Source organism: Artemia sp. Qi Xiang Cuo, chromosome 3, assembly GCF_049724085.1.
Source record: "Artemia sp. Qi Xiang Cuo chromosome 3, ASM4972408v1, whole genome shotgun sequence".
Classification (NCBI taxonomy): Eukaryota; Metazoa; Arthropoda; class Branchiopoda; order Anostraca; family Artemiidae; genus Artemia; species Artemia sp. Qi Xiang Cuo.
In genome coordinates, this window is record NC_142796.1 from 1470598 (window position 1) to 1483878 (window position 13281).

At 35.3% G+C, this 13281-nt stretch overlaps 1 protein-coding gene across 1 annotated transcript in view; it reads right to left on the minus strand.

Annotated features, from left to right (window-relative positions):
• bur (GMP synthase burgundy) overlaps positions 1-13281 on the minus strand; it is a 59993-nt gene that overhangs the window by 18568 nt on the left and 28144 nt on the right. The window contains exons 7-8 of the mRNA XM_089087267.1: positions 12847-13007; positions 10829-11044 (exon numbers count right to left, since the gene is read on the minus strand). Of these exons, the coding sequence (XP_088943393.1) occupies positions 10829-11044; positions 12847-13007 (377 nt within the window). The remainder of the gene's footprint in view (positions 1-10828; positions 11045-12846; positions 13008-13281) is intronic.

A 13281-nucleotide genomic window follows, 5' to 3' on the forward strand; every position in this document is an offset into this window, starting at 1 on the left:
ATGGAGTTCTTTACTTTTTTTTGAAAAACGTATTTTGTGGAAAAAGGTTGTTTTAATTAATATCTGTTCGTTTTATATTGACATATTTTTTTTAGGAAAAAAAAAAGTTTGAATCTTTCCGGTTTTCCTTTAAGAATTTATACTTTGACCTGCTATTTATATGCTGGAGAAACTTTATCAGCAATTTTTAACAACATAAACTCTTTTGAAAATCATGACAAAAATAGTAATATTTAATTTAGTCATATACATCCTCTAATTGACCTAACAAACAAAAGTTAATACCATTCCCAAAATATTATATCTATGCTCTTTCACAGTCTGGATAAAATTACACTCTTTTGATTTAGTAAAATTTTAAGAGCAGAAGTAGTAATAGAAGTAGCCTCAAAAATGTGAACTTAATACCCTCAGTCATTCTTGGTATATTGCTGAGATGTCTTACTGGCAACCAGCATACAAACAGTGTGTTTTAGTTTAATTTTAAAGCAACATTTAGTTCTTAAGCATAATGGGCAAATCAAATAACTTTCGGGGGTTGACCAACCCAATAACCCTAGAGATATAGTTACTAGACCATTCAGCTATGCTGACCAAAATGGCTGTCTAAAACTTTTGATTGTTAGTGTCTGGGAAATTATGAGCTACAGAGGAGGGCTGATTGCCCTCCAATCATTTTTGACTCTTAAGAGGGCACTAGAACTTTTGATTTTCAGTCAAATTAGCTCCTCTAAAATATTAATGATATTACTAGCTATGATAGAGCATCGCTGCCAATGTCCTTATATGCCCTATAGTGCTTATATGCCCTTTTAATGCCAGCATGCATTGAGGTTTATCGTTTAATTGAAACTCCTTCTAAACGTTCCCTAAAAGTTTCAACCTAATGCAATTAGTGTCGTTAGTTACAGTAACCGTAGAAGCAGCATAAAATGAATCCACATAGTGTCTTCTGGCTAGCTCAAAATCCAGAACCTATGAAGGGCTGAAGGTGAAATTTTCAGAGAATATGTCTGATGTACGGCTGACAACCAACCATCCCTTTGCAAGTTGTCCAAAGAACATATCAGTAATATCTTAGGAACAGTTTCGTGTGTGAAATTCAAAATTATAACACTTGTTGTGGGGAATATTGAACTAACAAAAAGACAATATTTGCACCATAACACTAATACTTCTACTCCTACAACATGCTACTCTTACTAAGACTACTACGATTAACTGTACTTCTACTGCTACTACTATATTTACTGGTGCTAATACTCCAACTAATAAATTCTAAGGGTATTAAGGCGAAAATTTTGGGCAATATTGTAACTGTATTAAAATAAATCGAAACACACTATGCGCATATAGATTGTCAAGAGGAGGCATCAGCAATGCTTCAGGACCGGTTGATAAGTTAAAAATTTCATCGTGTGTTGAAGGGGATGTTGAAAAAAGGGTGCTATTTGCAAACTGCTACTAATGCTACTACTGCTACTACAACTATTGCTACGCATAATTAATTAACATTTCAACAATGCTGAAAAAATGATGTCTCAGAACTTTGTTTGGATATTACTATGGTTATTTTTTATGGGAAATGATAGGCTGGGGGTGGGGGGGGGGACTATGACTTCTCTCAAAATGCTACTTGACTCTTAAAAAGGAACTAGGACTTCCATTTTCAACCAAACGAGCTACCTCTAAAGCTTATACAACTATCCCTTCCATAAGAACCTTAAATGCCGCAGGGGTACCTGAGCATTTAAGGTCCACCTGAATAGTCCACCTGAGCCAAGGGGCTCAGGTGGTTTGTATCAACCTTAAAAGTATTTTTATGTGATATTTGGACTATTTTGAATAAATGGGCTGTTCCAAAATATTTTATTGGATACATCTCAGGAAAACACGACGTGTTTGTGTGTGTGTGGGGGGGGGAGGAGGGGGGATTAGCTGCGCTCTGATCCCTTTAACTCTTAAAACGGGCACTACAGCTTCCGATTAGAAATCCAATGAGTCCCCTCCAAAGAATATACGACCACCCTTTTTATAAGAGCCTTATATGGCCCAAGGGCATAACTTACAACCCTTTCCCTGAAAGCTGCAAGGGATTGGGGGGGGGGGTTGTCTTCCTCACAGACATAATTTCTGAAACATTCAACTACGATGAATTAAATTGTTATCTCCAAATTTTGATTGGAGGTGTTAAGCAAATTCTGAGCGTGGAGGGGGGCGGCGGTCTGCTCTCAAATTACTTTGACTCTTAAAGAAGGTACTACAACTTCTAATTTCAAATCAAATAAGCCCCATCTAATGTTTATACGATCACCCATTCAATAAAAACCTTATGTGCCCTCATAAAATAACTTACAACACTATCCCTAAGGGTGCTTGGGGGTTTTGTCATCCTTAGAGACATTATTTTACGTTCTTTGGACTATTTAGAAAAAAATCACTATCTCGTGATTTCAATCAGATGCGTTTGGTAAAGGAGGGGTTGTAGAAGAGGGGGGGGGGGACTAAATGCTGTCCATTACTTTTGACGCTTGAAAAGAAACTAAAACTTCCAATTTTCAACCAAATGAACCTCTTCTAAAGTTAAACAACCATTCCTTCCGTAAAAATCTTAAATACTCCTTGGCATAAATTGCAACCCCTAATCTCTGAGGTTTGTTTCAACCCCAAAAGCCTTGCTATATGATCTTTAGACTATTTTGAATACAATAGATATCTCAAAATTTTTGTTAGATGCATTTTGGGACAATACGACGTGTGGGTAGCTGCCCTTTGGTCACTTTGACTCTTAAAAAAGGCACAAGAGCACCTGATTACCGATCCAATGAGCCCCCTCCGAAGTTTATATGACCACACTTTCTAGAAAAACCTTATTTGCCCCCAGAGGCACAGCTTACAACCCTTGCCCTGAGGGCTGCTGGGAAATGTCATCCTCAGACTTAATTTCCAGAACTTTCAACTACGTTGAACAAAATGGCTATGTCAAAATTTTGATTGAATATGATTTGATTGGAAATCTTTCCCTGAGGGCTGTGGGGGGAGTGTCATCCTCAAAGACATAATTGTCGAATCTTTCAACTAGGTTGAACAAAATGGCCATCTCAAAATTTTGATTGGATGTGTTTGGGTAAATGGTGGGCGCAAGAGGAAGTTTAGTTGCCCTCCAATCACTTTCGACTATTAAAAATGTGGTAACCTGTCCAATTAAGCATAAAAAACTTAATACGAAATCAAATATTTACAGCACAAAATACAAATTGCTAAGTTTCGAAATGCCACGGTTTACTAAGATGAGAGAAAACATCCTTTATGTGAGGTTGGAAAAAGAAATAGCTACTAACCACTTTCGTACGTAAATTGGTGTGTTTTGATGGGACTGATTTTTTGTAGATAACATCAGATTTTTGGGACCGAGGTTGTAGTAATCTATTTGCAGGACTGACCTCTGTCCGTTTATTTGGGGGAAACTCTTAGACTTCAATGAATTAAACAATCAAAAAAGGAAAAAAGGTGTTCAGGTTGGAAATATAAGTCGTGGCTATTAATAAATCTTTTGTTAGCCCGGTAAAAGTGAAGTGAAGGAAATTAAATAGTCTACTAGGCTTCGATATACGTGCATATTGAACTAATCAAACAAGATTAATACAAATTTTTATACTAGATTAGTATAAATAAGTGGCATATTATACTAGGGAGACACCTAGTGGCCACAGGTGTACCTATGGTGTACCAAAGACCGCTTGCGCTAATGCACGGTATATAAAAGGAAAAAAAATATGAAGACAAGGAAAAAAAAAACCTTGGGAAAAAGACACCTTTAGATTAAAAAGGAGAGCCCACGAGAAGATTGCCGCCAAAGAAAAGAGAAGAGTCTGGCTACAAATACTAGATCGTTGTATTTATATGTTCTTTATAAATCTATTAGCTTCAACAGAATCACAAGGGAAATTTTTTTGAGCCTACCAGACGCTTCTTATGGTGAACAAGCACCAAATAGATACTACTGAGATAAGGGTACAACAAGAAGGTAAAAAGCAAGAAAATTCCATCTCAAGCTTTTTCAAAGCTAATTCTCAAGCTACAAGTTTAGCTATTGTTGAATTAAATTGAAAAAAAAGATATATTTTCGTTTAGAAAACGATAAACCGTGGACCAATGAATTATAACTGTTAAACCAGGTATTATGCAAAAAAGGACTAAAAAAAATGCGAATAATTAATGTATATAATCGTGTTAACTAGTGTTGAAAAAAATTTAGTTATAACTTTATTTTGCTAACCTTTAACAACTATGGTATTATTATCGTCAAAATTGCATATGTTAAATTTTAATAGCAAAGTCGTGTTGTAAGACATGTTGCTAAGCCCTTAAATATCGGCTAATCTCAGTTCTCTGTTATCGTTTATAAATCTCTTTGTTAGAGTTGAAATTTTCTTAACGTTTTAATGGCAGTTTAAGGCTTATCAGATTAAAAGTCTTGCGGGGCTAATTTAGAATTTTTACAAAGAATAAACAATGCAATGATTAAATAAATTGTAAGGGTACAAAATTATATGTTTTTTTTTGAAAAAAATATGTTTGTCAAAAACAAAACGAATGCAGAAAATTGGGAGAAAAAATAGCGGATTTCTCAATACCGGAGGATATAAGAGGGGAAAATCCAGGTTTTTAATAACCTGAAAGACATAAATAAAAATATAGAGATTGATTACCTCCTATTTCAAACGGAAGCAGAAAGCATCACTTATTATATAAACATATTAGCCTCGACAGGGGGGTATTTCATAACTACTATCGTAACTTTAGGATTGATTATATTTGCAATTAAATGTTGGTACCATAGGAAACATCAAACCCCCGGAGGGAAGGATATAAAACTCCCTGTCTGCACAAAACCATAATCCCTCAAGGGAATACTAATTAGTTTCCTAAAAGAGATAATCACATTTAAAAAAAAAATCTTATCTGCAAACCGCAGACGTTACGGTTGACATTACGTTGCCCTAAATGGGAGAAAAAGTAAAAGAGAAATTATATGAGCTGAGCAAGTTTTTTGTTGTGTCTGTAATAATTTAACTTTGGATTTCATAATCATGTATCAACATAACTTTTGTTAGTATAAATCATCATTACAAATATATTGAACTAGTATTTTGAGTGTTTTTGGTTTTGTTAAAAAAAAATACACAAAAAGTGTTGTTTGTGTAGAACCTACAGGGAAAAAGATTTTTTTGCTTGTGTGTTTTGATCAAGTATAATCTAATCTTTACGACTTCTGATCAGTGTGTTAGTCTCTTTAATTATTAATGCTAATTTTAGCATGCAAAGATAAATGCGACTTAAAGCCGACCAGAAACAAAATGTTTGTATATTCAGCAGCAAATAGTGTTTGAAGGCGCGATTGAGATAGACTCTCGCTTAACAAAAAAAGGAATGGATATACAATTGTGTTTTTCTTTTTTCTTTTTTTTTTCGTATGTATACAAACGTTTATGTTTTATTTGTATATTGATATAAAAAAATCTTTTTTAGACCACTGACCTAGTTTTTTTTTTTTACAAGCAGCCTTATGTTCATTTATTTTGCCGAATTCAACCAAATTATGATGGACTTTAAACAAACTTTTGGTTCCTTTTGTTTCACCAATTCCTAACCCCGGAAGATAAATATTAAATCAACCACATTATCCAAGTAATTAAATGATTAACGGGAATTCAATTCCAAGTGAAATTAATCAAATAGTTTCAAATATAACTTTAAATCTAGTTTAAGTAAAAACACTGATATCAATGCTTAAGCCATTGTGGGTAAAACTAAGAGAGAAGATGCATATTAAAAAGGATTTGAAAAGAAAAGTTTATAGTAATTATGACAAAAAGAAGAAGAGAGAAAAGAGAATAACAAGGATAATCCCGAAAATCGATATCCCTGAAATCAGACCTGGAATGACATTTGGCCATAAATCATAACCCTAAATAAACCAATTGAGGTTGTATTTACATATTGACCCTTAAATAATGGCAGGATAAGGAGCATATTCAAAATACTTGAAGTTTGTTTTTCCAGAAGTAAATTATATAGAGTTATGGAAAACTCTTGCTAAAAGGGAGAGTACTGTGGTAACATATGGAATTAAGTAAAAAGAATTTAATATGAAATAAATATTTACAACGTAAAATAAAATTGCTAAGTTTCAAAATACCACTCTTTACTAAGATAAGAAAAAACATCCTTTATGTGAGGTTTGAAAAGGAAATTGCTACTAACCACTTTGTGGCTAAGTACGTAAACTGGTGGATTTTGATGTGGTTTATTTTTGGTATATAAAATTACATTTTCGGGACCGAGATTTTACTAATCTATTTTCCGGGCTGACCTCTGTCCGATTATTTTGGGAATACCTTGGAATAATCTAAGTGTTTAGATATCTTGTTGTATTGTACTTTACCATAGATTTCTTATAATTGTTTATTATTTGGGACCATTAGTTCCCGTGGCATATGTAGCCAGAACTTGTAGAGTGTTTTGCATCAATAAAAGTATTATATTATAAACAACCTCTCTACAAAATTATTTAAGCTTCTCGATTAACTCCCAGTAGGTACGCTTCAGATAATTAGTCAAGCCAAGGCCTAAGGGCACGCTAAACAGATTTACTCACCTTAGGACCATAATTATACTCCTCTGTAAAGGGTAATAGCACAACAACATAAACGTACTTTACCACAAAAGAGGCACTAGCCCTTTCAACTTCCAATCGAATGAGCCCTTTTTTAAGTTTCAACAATAACGCTTTCTATAAAACCTTATATACCCTCAGGGCATAACTTACAACCCTTGCCCTGACGGCTGTGGGAGGAGTGTCATCCTCAAAGATATAGTGTCCATACCTTTGAACTACACCGTACACAATGTCTAGCTAAAAACTTTGATTAGATGTGTTTGGGGACATGGTGGGTGTGAGAGGGGTGCTAGTTGCCTTCTAATCACTTTCAGTTATTAAAAAGGGCACAAGCCCTTCTAATTTCCAATCGAATGAGCCATTTTCGAATTTTCTACGACAACGCCTTCGATACGAAATGCTCTGGTCTAAAAGAAAAAATAATAGATTGTGCCAACATCATTCTTTACTTAGGCAGCGCTATTGTACTGCCTATGATAGATTTAAGTAAAGATTTCCTTTTGGTTCATCTGGTGACTTAAATAGACTCCAAGTAAAACCTACTTTTGTCAATATTGTAAGGCCTTGAGAGGTGCCTTTGCGAGCTCAAAAATAATCCTTTTAATATAATTAGTATCGTAAATAATGCTGTGAGTCAGGCTAATCAAAATCCAATTAATACAAACCCTATTTGTAATAGTAAATATGTCTCAGATTTAGGGGAAGAGCGGGTTACCAAAGGAAATTATTTTCTGACTGCACTTCAGCTTAACATTCAGGGTCTCTCCTCGTCAATACACAGCTTAGGACAAATTGTTCCGGAAGGACAGCCTGTTGTTGGTTTACGTGAGACGTTTTTGGATTGTGGCAATAAAATGCTATTGGATATCCAAGGTTACGAAATGGAACATATAAACCACTTCAAGATGGCTAAAGGAGGTCTTGCCATGTATATATCTTGTAATTTGCATTATTGCATGTGGGATGACTCACCAAGGAATTTTGAAAGTATTTTCGAGTTGCAATTTATAGAAAGCAGATCTAATGGTATTTATCTAATCACGGGCAATATTTATTGTTCCCCTAGTGGTGCGATTCCGTTGCTTCTTCGGAATCTTAAGGAAATACTTGATATAATACTGAAACGTCCGTGTCAGTTAATCATAATGGGTGACTTTAATATAAATTTGATGGATTCAAACTCTTCAGCTTCAGTTGATTTTTTTTCAACCATACTTGCCGCAGGAACTCTACCAACTACATCCATCCAAACACGGGTAACTAAATGTTACAGCTTCTTTGATTGATAATATCTTCTCTAGGCTTAGCTTAAAGGAAGACTCAATTTTAGTTAGTGATATCTCCCATCATTTTCCAATATATTCTCGGTTCAGCTTTCTACAGGGAAGAGTAGCCGGGCTCAAGTGCTTTATTCCTATTCTATTAGGTTTGTTGAGAAAGAGTTATCTCTTATTGGGTCTAAAGTGGCGGTAATGATAAGGATTTTTCTTGTTTATTTTAATCCTTTTATGGAACCATTTTAGAGGCTAATCTTAGCATTTGTAAAGTACCACCTTCTAATCATAGGTCTAAAAGGATTGTTCCTCTAAACCGATGGATGGCATCCGAACTTCTCAAAAGCTGGAGAAGGAAAAATTATCTCTGGAGGGCTTATAAATGCGCTACACTTTCAGTGGTTGCTATTCGTCTTTGTCAGTTCAAGATCTACTGGAATATATATAATTCCTTGTGTAGGAAAGCCAAACCTCTCTATTATCTAAATAATTTCGCTGCGTGTGGCAGCGATATTCGTAAAACTTGGAAGGTAATAAATTCTGTACTTAAACCCGGTTCTCAATCTAGCTCTTTACCTATGAGTCTGGTCATTGGTGATGAAGCCGTAGAGGGTGAGTTTAATGTCCAAAAGGCATTCACTTCATTCTTCGCTAGTACTGGTGAGATAATATTGCTTCTATAGTTACTTTGTCTCGGCCTAAGCCGGACTTTAGATCTTACCTCGGGCCGTCTTGTGTTAAGTCTGTTTCTAGAGCCAGTAACACTAAGTGAGAAAAAAAAAGATATGAAGATCATATGTTAGAACTTTTAGCAAACAATTTTATTAATAATTACGTTTTCGTGAGTCGAAAAGATTTGTAAGTTGAAATTTTTAGCGAATTCCTCTAGAGAGTGGAATTTTTGTGGAAAGAATAGTCGGAAAAGCAACCATAATGCAAAGAGAAAAAGAGAAAAAGATAGAGAAAAAGGATATAAGGATAATAAGAAACAAAGTTGATAGGATATAATCAACAGGATATAAACATAATGATAGGTTAGGCAAGGATGATAAGCAGGATGATTAAATTATAATATATAAAACAATGCGGCGACATTTGTAATGACGCCATGTACTACTCTTGTTGGTTGTAATTTTGTTCGTTTTAGATTTGACTTGAGGATTTCATTTAATTTTTCACTTGTTTTAACATTTATTTATTCATCTATATCAATACCTCAATCTTGATACTTGATTATCTACATTATTTTCAACTCGTTTTGGGTTTCATTTTCTTAAAAGTAATTTCTAGACGTTTTAAGTTTGAATTCCCAACTCTCAGATTTAGCTCACAATGTGAAATTGTGCTTCCTGTTAGTAAATCGGATAACAATTTTTGGTTTGCATCTTCTTTATCCTGGCCCATCTTGTTCTGGCACAAGCGCTCACTTTTATTTTGACTCAGAGATTCCATCCTGCTTGGGTTCAAACCTATTTCTTCTGCCTTCCCAATATTGGGCGTAGCCTCTTCTTTTCTCAGCCCTCCTTCATACAAATATGTTAGGTAGGCAGCTTTTCAGCCATTTGACAAGGGTTCTTCACTCTCATATCTACTCCAAAGCTCAACTTCTTTTTCTTATCCACTTAACAGCCAGATCGGGCCACAAACTTTTCTCTTGTTAAGGGAGGGATCTTTACTATGATTTTCCTTAATAGGATTCGGAGAAAAATCATTAGGATTTTGTTAAACCTCGTGCTAATGGTTTTCTTCTTTTTCTGGGATTCCAGGATCTACTGGAGTTCCACAAAGGTATTTTCCTCTCTTTATGCCGTGTTCTTTCTTCAAAGCTTCGAAATCTGCCTGGGTTCCAGGGGATTCCGTCATTCTTAGAAAACCTTGCATTCCTTTTTCAGTAGTATTGTTACCTTTCTCCGAAAATTTATTTTCCGTGAGCGTTTTTTTAAATTAAATTCAAACCAAAAACAGATTAGCAAAAAAAAAACAGCCTTTATGGTTGCTGGCCTTGGCAGTGTATTCACATAGTCTCAGAAATTTTTATATTACTACCACTGACAAACAGAGGGTTATTTGTAAAAAAAAAAGATGTTATGACTCAAAAACTTATTAATAGTTGACAATTTACAATAAAAGAACTAATTCCGTTTTGCTTTCGTTTCACTAGCTAAAAATTCATCATAGCGACAGCAGGAATAAAAAAAGAGGCTATTTAGCTTTCTTTTCTAACATACGCTCAAGGAATAATCTGATTGCCTTGCAAAATAACATAACAAATCTCTTTGGGGGCTCTTAGACAGAAAGTTACAATATAGTCTCTTGAATATAAGATATACTATCTTATATATCTAGGTTGTAAACATGGATAGAGAATCCTTGACTGTTAATACTCCTTACAGTCACGATTTTTTTTTTTTTTTTTTTTTTTTTTTTTTTTTTTTTTTTGCCTCCTATAAACATTATCAGATAGGCTGGCATAGTAGGTTACTGTGACTTTTTGCCAAGCTTCTATATATATATATATGTTTTTTTAAGTTTCACCAAGATTATGGGTTCTAGGAATTGTCGGCAAATACTTCTTCTTTAATAAACTAACAGAAATTGTTAGCCAAAATTGTTAGTTGACCAATGGATAGCGGAAAAAAATGTATACAATTTAAGATATTATACGAATCACATTCAAATTTTCAATTTTTTCGGTGGAGGGGGGGGACTCCCTCTTTTTGTCTGCCAAAATGTTACCGCCTTTTTTTCTCTCATCAATTTTTTTTTTTATTTATTTATTTATTTTGCCATGGAAATTCGCAATTGTGGATACAGATGTTTTAAAATTTGACATTTTATCAAAGGATTTAAACCCTGACCAAGCCAAGGTTACCTCATCCTTGTGGAAATCTTTGAGCGGTTCCACAACTTTTCCCTGAATACGCAGCTCTCTGACAAGCTCCGAGTCATTATGGTGAGTTTTAATTGCGTCAGCGTGTCCAGAGGCTAAGGACGAAGCGCTTTCAATAAGATCTGGCCTCAATGTGCCTTGCGCAATCAAAATTTCCTCCTGTCGCAAATTTAGATCTCCCATAACATCAGTTGCTACCTAAAAATAGAGAGACGATAGTAATTAATCAATAATGGTATAATATTAATTAATCCAATTGGGTGGGCACAAATGGTAAATTCTATCTCAACGAGTTAGAGAACGGAGGGGAAAATGCCACGGGTGGGACATTGCTTTGGTCTTAGAAAAGAGACCACATGCAGAATCTTCCGGTATTTTTTTTAGGTTTTTCTTTAGGTGTCGATTTACTTCCCCCCTCCCCTGAAATCAGTCAGCCCGAATAGCTATTCACGAATGTCGAGATTCAGCTACCGTTAATTTGAACAATCAGATTTTGCACAGAATATTATAAATAGTTGAAAAATTCTGATTGGCTTAAGTTATCACTAGCTAAATCTCGATATTAACAAAGTGACATTGTGAATGGGCTTTTTATCTTAAGAAACGAAAAATTCTAAGGGTGGGCAGGAGATGTAATATTTCATCCCCCTGTTATTAACATTCCCTCTCCTAAAAGAGGGAATGCCATATTTGCGAGAGCCTACAATCATAAGAAGGTGTTCCAGCTATTTTTCAGCCAACCAACACAAAAATAAATATTTCATATAAATCAATAGAAACAAAAATGCGAAACAGAAAGGGTAGGGTCATAATCAACACGGTTTAATTTACAAGCTCGTTCACATCTATAAAACAAAAATAGTGTCCTGAATAGACTGGATTACAAAGGAACATAAGAAGGTAGTATGTCTCAAACATCTATATTACTAGCGACTTACTGCAGCACCAAGCCTACTCAGACCAACAGAGGTGCGCATGCTCCTACCTCTGGCTAAATCCATTAAAAGCTCCTATAACAAAATCACTAGGATAAAATAATCTCAGAAACTGTAAGAAGGGACGGTATAGGTGTGAGGTTCACAAAAAATGGGGTATAATCTAAAAGATCTCTAAACCTTTTTTAGTCATCGAGTTCAAATTCAACAGGCCTGTTTTTGCCCGTCTGTACTTGTGCAGCAGACCTTCCTACTAATTCTTAATTTGGCTGTCAATTTTAGACAGAAAAAATTAGAAACCGTTGCAAAATAATGCTAGTAAATACTATGAACATTCCAACTGATAAGGAATTTAATTAAACGGAATGTTATTGAAATAAATTTATTCCTCTGAGAAGAATACGAGTCACATTTTTGAACAACAAATAGCCCAAAATTTTCTTTTAGAATTTAGGACACTACAAATTCTCAATCTTCTTAAAAATTAGAGCGTGAGAGATTGCGAGAGAGAGCGATTGTGAGTGAGAGCGATGAGAGAGAGAGATTGTGTGAGATTGAGCGAGAGCGAGAGAGCTAGAGTGTGCTAGCGAGAGAGAGAGTCTGCGAGAGAGATGCGAGAGAGAGAGAGAGAGCGAGAGAGAGAGAGAGCGAGAGAGAGAGAGAGAGAGCGAGATAGTGAGAGATAGAGAGTGAGAGTTATAGAGTGAGAGAGAGTTATTGTGATAGAAATAGTGTTTTAGTGTGTGATAGTTATATTGTGTGTGTGATATAGAGAGAGAGCGTGAGAGAGAGAGAGTGAGAGAGGGAGAAAGAGAGAGGGAGAGAGATAGAGAGAGAGAGAGAGAGAGAGAGAGAGAGAGAGAGAGAGAGAGAGAGAGAGAGAGAGAGAGAGAGAGAGAGAGAGAGTGGTGAGAGAGAGAGAGAGAGAGAGAGAGAGAGAGAGAGAGAGAGAGAGAGAGAGAGAGAGAGAGAGAGAGAGAGAGCGGGAGAGAGAGAGAGAGCGGGAGAGAGAGAAACAGCGGGAGAGAGAGAGACAGTGGGAGAGAGAGAGAGGTTCTATCTTACTCTCATAAACGTGTCGCCGATGATTTTCCTCTTTTCTTCTGGATTGACAGTTTGGCACAAAGGTCGGGTTAACACTTTCCTCGGCAGTTTGTCACGTGAGTCACGAGTGTGTATTACAATATCGGTTACACCTTCATAAAACGCTGGAGCTGCTCTGATCACTGCAAGGAAATAAAATTCCACACCATTAAAAAATCTTTATATAAAACCATGTAGACTCGCTAGATGTAACTAATTTGTTATTATTTTATTTCAATTGAAAAATTACTATGATATTTTAAGCATCAACATAAAAAAGAACAATAGAGAGTTTGTTTCACAAGACAGTGGATTTCTATATTTGAATGAATATTTCCACCCTATGTCCAAGGGCTGTCCTCAGAAAATCATAAGTATATAAAAGAAAAGAGACTTGTATTAAAATACGACCATTAA